This window comes from Poecile atricapillus, chromosome 33 (genome assembly GCF_030490865.1).
Source record: "Poecile atricapillus isolate bPoeAtr1 chromosome 33, bPoeAtr1.hap1, whole genome shotgun sequence".
Lineage (NCBI taxonomy): Eukaryota > Metazoa > Chordata > Aves > Passeriformes > Paridae > Poecile > Poecile atricapillus.
The window spans coordinates 2,454,211-2,463,751 of NC_081281.1; the positions used below are offsets into that span (position 1 = coordinate 2,454,211).

The 9,541-nt window shown below is 53.1% G+C and overlaps 2 protein-coding genes across 4 annotated transcripts in view; one reads left to right on the forward strand and one right to left on the reverse strand.

Annotated features, from left to right (window-relative positions):
* The window catches only part of LOC131590362 (GON-4-like protein), a 29,801-nt gene extending 24,502 nt beyond the window's left edge, over window positions 1-5,299 (forward strand). Inside the window, exons 27-31 of one of the 2 annotated variants that reach the window (XM_058860374.1) lie at window positions 1,381-1,497; window positions 2,008-2,215; window positions 3,093-3,849; window positions 4,237-4,339; window positions 4,824-5,299. In XM_058860374.1, the coding sequence (XP_058716357.1) occupies window positions 1,381-1,497; window positions 2,008-2,215; window positions 3,093-3,849; window positions 4,237-4,339; window positions 4,824-4,973 (1,335 nt within the window). In that variant the 3' untranslated portion in view covers window positions 4,974-5,299. The remainder of the gene's footprint in view (window positions 1-1,380; window positions 1,498-2,007; window positions 2,216-3,092; window positions 3,850-4,236; window positions 4,340-4,823) is intronic. The other variant, XM_058860375.1, reaches the window with a different exon arrangement.
* Window positions 5,300-5,455: 156 nt separating this feature from the next.
* Window positions 5,456-9,504, reverse strand: MSTO1 (misato mitochondrial distribution and morphology regulator 1). Of its 2 annotated transcripts, none has more exons than XM_058860396.1 (14): window positions 9,353-9,504; window positions 9,131-9,254; window positions 8,998-9,052; window positions 8,867-8,924; window positions 8,745-8,793; window positions 8,411-8,510; window positions 8,201-8,318; window positions 7,964-8,098; window positions 7,712-7,864; window positions 7,058-7,189; window positions 6,782-6,966; window positions 6,494-6,589; window positions 6,295-6,413; window positions 5,456-6,069 (listed from the first exon to the last, which is right to left on the reverse strand). In XM_058860396.1, exons 1-14 carry the CDS (start codon window positions 9,425-9,427, stop codon window positions 5,831-5,833), a joined length of 1,638 nt encoding a protein of 545 aa, XP_058716379.1. In that variant the 5' UTR covers window positions 9,428-9,504; the 3' UTR covers window positions 5,456-5,830. The 2 variants fall into 2 exon arrangements, with proteins under 2 accessions (XP_058716379.1, XP_058716378.1); XM_058860395.1 differs by having other exon boundaries at window positions 6,494-6,592; window positions 9,353-9,487.
* Window positions 9,505-9,541: the final 37 nt, after the last annotated feature.

Below are 9,541 nucleotides of genomic sequence, written 5' to 3' on the forward strand. Positions count from 1 at the left end.
TGTCAGCTGGAGTGTCTGTCTGTCTGTCAGCTGGAGTGTCTGTCTGTCAGCTGGAGTGTCTGTCAGCTGGAGTGTCTGTCTGTCAGCTGCAGTCTGTCTGTCAGCTGGAACACTGTCTGTCTGTCAGCTGGAACACTGTCTGTCTGTCTGTCAGCTGCAGTCTGTCTGTCAGCTGGAGTGTCTGTCAGCTGGAGTGTCTGTCTGTCTGTCAGCTGCAGTCTGTCTGTCTGTCAGCTGCAGTCTGTCTGTCTGTCAGCTGGAGTGTCTGTCTGTCAGTTGGAACACTGTCTGTCTGTCAGCTGCAGTCTGTCTGTCAGCTGGAGTGTCTGTCTGTCTGTCAGCTGGAGTGTCTGTCTGTCAGCTGGAGCACTGTCTGTCTGTCAGCTGGAGTGTCTGTCTGTCTGTCAGCTGGAGTGTCTGTCTGTCAGCTGCAGTCTGTCTGTCTGTCAGCTGGAGTGTCTGTCTGTCTGTCAGCTGCAGTCTGTCTGTCTGTCAGCTGCAGTCTGTCTGTCTGTCAGCTGCAGTCTGTCTGTCTGTCAGCTGGAGTGTCTGTCTGTCTGTCAGCTGCAGTCTGTCTGTCTGTCAGCTGGAGTGTCTGTCTCTCAGCTGGAACACTGTCTGTCTGTCAGCTGCAGTCTGTCTGTCTGTCAGCTGGAGTGTCTGTCTCTCAGCTGGAACACTGTCTGTCTGTCAGCTGGAGTGTCTGTCTGTCTGTCAGCTGGAACACTGTCTGTCAGCTGCAGTCTGTCTGTCTGTCAGCTGGAGTGTCTGTCTGTCAGCTGGAGTGTCTGTCTGTCTGTCAGCTGGAGTGTCTGTCTGTCTGTCAGCTGCAGTCTGTCTGTCTGTCAGCTGGAGTGTCTGTCTGTCTGTCAGCTGGAGTGTCTGTCTGTCTGTCAGCTGCAGTCTGTCTGTCTGTCAGCTGGAGTGTCTGTCTGTCTGTCAGCTGCAGTCTGTCTGTCAGCTGCAGTCTGTCTGTCTGTCAGCTGGAGTGTCTGTCTGTCTGTCAGCTGCAGTCTGTCTGTCTGTCAGCTGGAGTGTCTGTCTGTCTGTCAGCTGGAGTGTCTGTCTGTCTGTCAGCTGCAGTCTGTCTGTCTGTCAGCTGGAGTGTCTGTCTGTCTGTCAGCTGCAGTCTGTCTGTCAGCTGAAGTGTCTGTCTGTCTGTCAGCTGCAGTCTGTCTGTCAGCTGGAACACTGTCTGTCTGTCTGTCAGCTGCAGTCTGTCTGTCAGCTGGAATGTCTGTCTGTCAGCTGGAACACTGTCTGTTTGTCAGCTGCAGTCTGTCTGTCAGCTGGAGTGTCTGTCTGTCTGTCAGCTGCAGTCTGTCTGTCTGTCAGCTGGAGTGTCTGTCTGTCTGTCAGCTGCAGTCTGTCTGTTTCCAGGAGCTCGAGTGGGTGGATAATGGGATGAAGGAATGTTCATGTTCCTGCCATGAAGGGAGTGGCGATCTCAAGCTGAAGAAAAGCAAAAGGAGGAGCTGCAGCCACTGTGGGAGCAAGGTCAGTGGAGAGGCTCAGGGGGGAGAGGATCCCTGCCAAGTCTCCCTTCTGGGGTGATCCTGGGGCCTCGTGTCTCCCAAAAAATGGGGTGAGGAAGGGAATCCATCCAAAGGTGCCCAGTGGTGCCTCCCTGTCTGGAGCTCTGACTGCACCTGCCTGGCCTTCTCCCATCTCTCTCCTCCTCACTTTCTACTGCCCCTCCTTGCTCTGCTAAATGATGGAGTTTTTGATGTTCTTTTGGGTTAAGAATAAGTTTTTGAGTGGAAGATGCTGGCATGGCCACTATTTGAAAATAGTCATGATGCCTGATGATGATGATAATAACAATAATAACAACAACAACAGCAATAACAATAACAATAATAATAATAATAATAAACAACTTTCTAAAACAAACATAATGCCAAGTGAAGCCTTTGGCAGGGCCAGGAATACCTGGGAAGCAAAGGCTGAGGTGAGGCTGGGATGGACAGACCATGTGTGTGATGGTGCCTGTGGCTTGGTTTGCAGGTTTGTGAAAACAAATTTTATAAAAACAAAGATTCTCAAGAGCTGCCTGCCAGCCTTGCTCAGCGAGAGCCAAGTCCCCAGCCAGAAGGGAAGGATCCTGGAATGTCAAAGGAGCCTGGAGAGGAAAGCCTGGAGAGCAGAGAAGAGGGAGAGGGTGTCCAGAGCAGAACAAAACCTGTCTCTAGGAAAGTGGATTCTCTGGCTCCAGGTGGGTGTGAACCTTTGTCTTCTACAGACAGGTGTAGAATCCCCTCCACATAAATGAGCAGACGTTCAGGGATTTCTCATGCACATTTATTGAGTATTATGAGAATTTCTAATTGTCATCTTTTCACTTTTTTTTCCTCTTGCTCCTCCACTCTGGATGCTCCAAACCTGTCGAGCGTTCCCTTCAACAAAACCTTTCCTGCCTAGAGAATATTCTTCCCTTTTCACAATGATTGCTCCATTTAAGCTTCTCTTGCCAGGATACTGCTCCAGTCCCCAGTCCATGGAACTGGTTCTTTTCCAGTTTCCATTTTAGCACAGCAGTTCAGAACCATCATCTCTCTAATCTGCCTTTAAACAATCTCATTGGTGCTTCTTTTTCCTCCAGTCTGGTACAGACGAGGAGAAACACAATTTTGGCAGGATGAACAACCCGAGGGAGATCTCCTCCTCCTCCCTGGAGCCAGGGCTCAGCTCATGCTGCTGTTGGGGACAACACACAGTTAAATACAGGAGTTTAAATGTGGTCTCATGTCTGGGTTTGTAACCAGGGTGCCAAGAGCAGCAGTGGCTCTTTCACTGGAGAGTTTTGCTCTGGGCAATGCACTTTTTAAATCTTCATTATTTCACAAAAATCTCAAGTGATTTAAATCATCATTTCACACAGCACTTGGTTGTAGCAACCCACAGGGGTGAAGAAAATTTCCTGTAGATTATCCTCTTTGAAGTACAGGTGGGAAAAGTTTAGGTGGAGTCCCAAAGCTGCTCCCAAACTGTTCTCACGTGCAGCATTAGGCTCTGTAAATAAAAATCTCTTTAAAAGTCAGGGAATTAAGCCTCCAGAAGTTTTTCCTTACAGCTTCTCTGACCTTGTTTAGGTTTCTTACCAGGATCTCACCTGGAAGGAAGAGTGGCCTCCAGCAGGGCTGAATCTTGTGAAAAACCTGCCCCAGAAGGTGCCAGTGCAGGTGTGGATGCTGCCAGGGACAGGGACTCTGCTGCCACTGGCCCCAGGTGGGCACAGCTACAAAAAGCTGCTCTGAAACTACCTCAAGAAACCAAAGACTGCCCTTGCACTGAGGGACTGAAGCAGCCTGGAGGGAATGCAGAGGCTTCCCTGGGGCTGAGCAGGGACCTGCTGCTCTCTGCTGCAGCAAAAGCATCACCGGGACCTCGACCCTCCTGCGCACGGAGCCCGTGTCAGACTGAGGGGCTCCATTCTGCTGCAGCACAGCAGCCCAGGGGCTCTGCTCTCACCTCAGGAGGTGGCAAAGACCTCGAGGGATCATCTTTGCCCCTGGAAGGAAGAGCTGAAGCAAAGCAGGGCTGGATCACAACGAGCAGCAAACCAACAGCGAGCGAGAGCTGCGGCTCAGGGCCGTCCCCCAGTGGCTGCAGTTTGGAGACGGAGGACAGAGGCTGCACTGGAGATGCTCCCGAGGGCAGGCCAAGGTCAAATGCAAGCAGCTGCTTCCAGGTGCATCAGCATCCTGAGCAGCTGGAGCCCAGAGCAGGCACAGCCTCCCCGGGGCAGAGGGAGGAGGAGCAGCAGCAGCAGCGAGTGACAGAGGCCACCGTGTGTGCCAAGAACAGCAAAGTCAGCTCCACTGGGGAGAAGGTTGTGCTCTGGACCAGGTACTCCTGCCTGACCTCTCATCTTTGTGTGTTCACTCTTTGGCCTCAGCTCTTACTGGGCCCTTTCTTTTCATTTTGTATTCCCATTTTCTGCCCCCTCCCTTTGAGGATTCCTCAGTCCATCAGTTTGGCCCCTTGAGCAGCGCTGGCTGCTCCTGGCAGGGCTGTTACTGCAGCATTTCAGGCTGGGAAATAATCTTTTTTTTCCTTTAAAGAACTTAAAATGAGGCTAAAGGAGCTCTGCTTAGAGATGGGTCCTGGGACTGGGGGTGGCAGGAGGATTAAAGGAAGGAGCCTTGCTCAGGGATTGCTGAACTGGGAACAGGGTTGGGGGTGCTCAAGTCTGTCACTGGTTTCAGGCTGCTTTCACAGGGGTTTGTTTTGCAGGGAGGCTGACAGAGTCATCCTCACCACCTGCCAGGAGAAGGGAGCCCACCTGGACACCTTCCACGCCATCTCCCAAAAACTGGGCAACAAGACAGCGAGTGAGGTGAGGGCTGGTGTGGGAGAGGGGCTGGGAAGGAAGGGGAGGTGGGGGGTGCTGTCATATCAGTCTCCCAAACTTCAATTGGATGAAAAAACATCTCAGTTGTAAATTAAAAAATCAAACTCTGTTTTAGTGGTGCTAAAAATCCCATGTGCCCTGGTCCTTCTGACCACTGATACTTGAGCTGCACATTTGGTTCTGGAGTTGTTTCAGTGGCTGCTACTCAGGTCTTCAGCCTCCTGTACAAAGGATCTGCTTTTGTCCTTTCCCAAACTGCCAGATTTTACTGGAGAATGTAACTGTTCTTCCAGAAAAAAAACAACAACCCAGTGCTCTTCCATTTCTCTTCCTTTATAACTGAATCTTGTATGAAACACCACTGTGGTGCTGATTTTTGTTACAAAACACCCTGAAGTTTGTAATATGAAATTCCAGTTCCATGACACTTTTAGGTCACGTTTCACCCTGGATTTCCCTCGTTCTGCAGGTGTCCCACAGGTTCAGGGAGCTGATGAGGCTGTTCCACACATCCTGTGATGGCAGCTCTGAAGATGAGGAGGATGCCACCAGCACCAGCAACACAGACCAGCTGTCAGATAAAGATCTTCTGCTTTCTGAGGAAGAACCTGATGACTGAGGTGATAAACTACTGACTGCACCAGAAGAGGGTTTTTTTTTTTGCCAGTTTGCTGCTAGACAGGTGCTGTGGAAAAATGTTTGCACAGGTACTTGAGACAGCACCTTCTTTTTGGTTTTTTTTGTTTTTTGTTCAGTTTCCTGCTGCACTTCCAGCCTGTACCAAACCAAAGGCAGGAAGTAAGATGAGAATATTCTCTAGAACCTCCCTGGGGAGCTTCAACAGTGAAATAACAGAACTTGTGGACACTGATCTGGGCTTGGGGTGAAGGTTGGGCCCAGCAGCCTCTGACCAGAACCTGTAAATATTGTACCCTAAAAATGTCAGTTTTTGTGTGGAACAATCTGTTGCCTTTTTCCTGACCTGGAAATGAAACTCAAGATAATTTTAGTAAGAAGGTAATATAAAAGGGGATCTTTATTTGAAGGCCTTCAGGAGCAGTTATGGAAAGATGTCCACAAAAGCCCACCCCACCAAGGGTGAGTACATTTTATAGGTTTTAGGAAATTAGCATAGTTGATAAAAAGCACCAGTTAGGAGGACAAATAGTGATGTAATTCCTCCCCAGGTCAAGCCTCTTCTCTGCAGTTTCTATGTGAGATAGTTACAATCTGAATTCCTTATTTATTGTGTGAGCTTATTTGAATGGGCAGAGCAAATCCACTTTGCACAGCTGAAAAAACCCAAGCAGAATACATAAAATCAGCCCCCAAAAAAGCAGCTCTCCTCCTTTGCAACACAGCTGTGAGTACCTGGAGAACTCAGGCCAGAAGTAAGAAGATTTTTGGTGAAATGAGAAGCAGCTGGGCCATCTCCAAAACCATTCCCTTTATTTTGGGAGTGATCTTAAAGCTGGTTTAGTCTGAGTCTGCTTCATCCTCAGATCCATCTGCTCCAAACCCCATCTCATAGCACTGGGCCAGGGTTTTTAGCTCCTCCAGGGCCTCCTGGAAGTCGTCCTGTTCCAGCCCAGCCGTGCTGGAGCTGCTCCAGCGCCGCGCGCTCGGCGCCTGCAGCTCCCGGCACAGCCCCGAGAGCAGCGAGTGCAGGCCAGGGGAGCTCTGCAGGGCTGCCAGCACAGGAATGCTCTCAACACCTGCAGGGTGAGACACAGCAGGCCTTAAATACTCACCAACATCTCATCCCCTGCCCTGTGCTGCTCCACGAGCAGCTGCCTTGAATTCGCCGCTCCACGCTCACAACTCGTGCCCTCAAACACTCCACACTGCCTTGGTTTGTTATTTATGTAGTAATTTTTATAAATAATTTTGTCATTGTTAGGCCCTGATTTCTCTGTTGCAGTTTAAGGGGTGTTTGTTACCTGCTGAGGAATAGCCCTGAGCTTTGTCCAGGAGGAAACCTCGTCTGGTCAGGAGAGGAGAGAAGAACTGGGGGAAGGGAGGCCGGGTGTCACAGGGCTGCTGGAGCACGTGGGCTGTGCTGTGAGGAGATGAATAAAGTTACCCAGAGCTCCCTCAACTGTTCCCAGTTCTAAACCAGCACCCCCAGCCTGTACCCACCTGAAGGCTCCTGGGAACTGGGTGTGGAGGAACTGCTGGAGCACCTCCTCGGGGCTCTCACACCGGTGCAGGGGGGACCGGGGCTGGCCTGGGCAGCTGCTGCAAAGGAAATTCAGCGTTTTCCAGCCTGAAACCATCACTGCCTCAGCTGCATTTTAGCTTTTTTGCTCTAAAATTAGTAGCACTCAGTCACTAGACTGCTCCTCCCTTCAGCTGTGTCTCGGAATGGAGCGTGGATGGCTCCAGTGAGGAATCCCTGCAGGAAGTGCAGTTCAAATGCTGATTTACCTGGTGGGTTTCTCTTGGCAAATTCCTCGTAGCACAACAGACTGAGCAAAACAGCAGCTGACCTTTTGCTCCTTCCATGAGGACAGAAGCTTCCAGGGCACATCCTGCTGGTGGGCACTTAAAATTTCGGGGAGCGAGGAGCCAGGTAAGGCAGGGAAGGGAAGAGCTGCCCACGCAGCCACAACCTGGAGTGGGGTGACAGAGCAGGGTCTGGAACACGCTCCTGGCACTGGGGCTGTGCAGAACAGCTGCAGCACAGCTGGAATTTGTCCTCACCTTCCTCCCAGAGAAGGTGAGGGAGTCAGCAAAGTGCATCATGGAGCCCTGGGAGGAGCAGAGGCGGTAGGGAGCCGTGAGGGTGTCGAGTGCCGCTGCCAAAATCGCGCTGCTGTGGTAGTTCAGGGATGGCTGGGGAGGAGACAAACGCAGGAATTACAGGACAGGTCACAGTCACCCCTTCCTTAACCCAGTTTTGTAAATTGTGTCTTTAAAAGAGGTGTTTAAGAGTTACGTCAGGGCTGGGATAAGCAGCCAGTGTCTAACTGTAGTTTGCTTACAAATGCTTTGGTACCAGTTTCCTTATCTTTCTTTGGCTCCTTGGGGCTCCAGTGAGGCTGGAATTACTCCAAGCATGGAGAATAACGTAGTGAAGCCTTTTCTTCAGTGCCAACACTGCAGGCAGCACCCCACCAGCAAGCACAGCACCCAAGGAAATGTGTTAATATTTTCAAAAGAAGGAAGAAAACTACAGAAATTAGGAGCTGGCAGCTAAGTCCCAGTGAAAAAGCAGGAAAAGGTCTCTGCTGAGCAGAACAGGACCGTGGAAAACCAGCAAACCACAGAGCTGCAGAAAACACTGAGAGGGGTAAAGCTGCACAAGCTCAAAGCTCGTGGATCAGCCACAGTGGGAGATCCCAATCCAGGACTTGCCTCGTATTTTATGTATGGAAACGTCACAGGAGGTTCTGGCTTGATTCCCAAACTCCCACTGAGTGACAGCGGACAGAAGAGAGAGCTGTGACGAGAGAGGTGGGCAATGCCCAGGGCCGTGTTCATCAGTCTGTAAAAACTGTTCTGAGGGTCCTGTGGGGGAAAAAAAACCATTGGAATATTTAGGAGAGGACAGGAACCTGCCAAAGCCAGGCTGGACACCTGGTGTGGTTCTGCCCTTTGTTTACTCACAGCCACAGCACTCAGGACTGGAGTCAGGCCCCAGGTCAGGATCCCTTTCCGTGAATACTCATCGTGGAGCAGCTCTGTCACCTTGGCACCAACTCCAGAGAACCCATTGTGAAGGTCACACAGGACCTGAAACCCCTGTGGGAAACAATGGGAACAATGCAGGAACCGGCTCAGATGCTGCTTCATCTCCAGCAGAAAGGTTCTTGAAAGCAAAGGGAGTTGGGGTAAGGCGTGAACCTGGAGGTAATCACACTCCTCAACATAGAAGTGCAGCCGATCTTCCAGCTCCTCAACACAGGCAGGGTCCTGCAGGAGCCTCTCACCTTGCCCAAAGGCTTCGAGAGAGTCACAATCCCTGAGGAAAAAGGGGGTTCAGAGGGGTTATTTTACCCCTTTTATTCATCCTTGAAGTCAAACCTCAGCTGCTGTTCTGGGCTCTGGCCGTACCCATCGTGCAGGTACTGCCGGATCACGTAGACACTTTTGGGGTGCAGGTGCACGTTGAGGTAATCGGACCAGAGCCGCACGGAGCCCGCAGGAGCTGCACCTGCAGAGGGGAGAGCAAAGATCCTTTCAGCTCTGAGCATCCCTGTGAGTGCAGAAATCACTTCTTGAACTTCTCCACGTTTTTTAGCCCATTTGCTGCTCTGACCCAGCTCTCTGTAAGCCAGTCTTATCTCATAGTTTTCCTTCTTGTTCACTAACAAGGAGATGCACAGAATTCCCACAGCAGGGGCCAGGGAATTCCGCCTTTCTGGATCTCTGATCCCAGCGCACAAACCTGTCCTCGCAGCACCGGGATTCCCCTTCCCGTCGCCGGCAGCGTCTCCCTACGGGAACAATCCCGGTTACGGGGCGTTTTTCCCGTTTCCCCGGGCAGGGAGCGGCGCGGGCCGCGCTCACCCTGCGGCTCCCGGTGTCCCCCGGCGCGCAGTCCCGGTAATCGGCCACGGGCCCGTCCCTGCGACACAAAGCGGCGGCAGCTGCGGTGTCCCCGTCCCGTCCTGTCCTGTCCCGTCCCGTCCCGCACTCACCAGGTCAGCGGCGGCTCCGTGCCCGCCCCGTCGGCTCTGAGCGAGCCCACGCCGCCTGCAAACAGAGCCCGCTCGGTCAGGGCGGGGCCGCCCGGTGGCGGCGGGGCCCCCCGACCCCCCCGGCCCGCGGTACCTTTCAGCTCCAGCGCCACCAGCCGCGGTGCGGGGGTCTCGGGGCCGCCCGGGCCCCGCCCGAAGCGGAGCAGCGCGGCCGCGCGGAGCTCGGCGGGCTCGGCCGGGCTGCGGAGCGCGGCGGCCTGCGGGGAACGGGGACAGCGGCACATCACAGCGGGACATCACAGCGAGCCCCGGGCCCGGCACGACCTCCCCCTCCCATCCCGCGGACCCCCCGAACCTGCAGCCCCCACCAGTGCGCCCCCACGCAGCCCGAATAGTGACCGAGCTGCAGCGTGACCGCCTCCCCCGGCATCGCCGCAGGAACCGGGAGCGCGTCACGGCGGGACCGCCCCGGACGGGCGGGGACACGAGCGGGAGCGGGGGCGGGCACCGACACGGACACGGACACGGACACGGGCACGGAGAG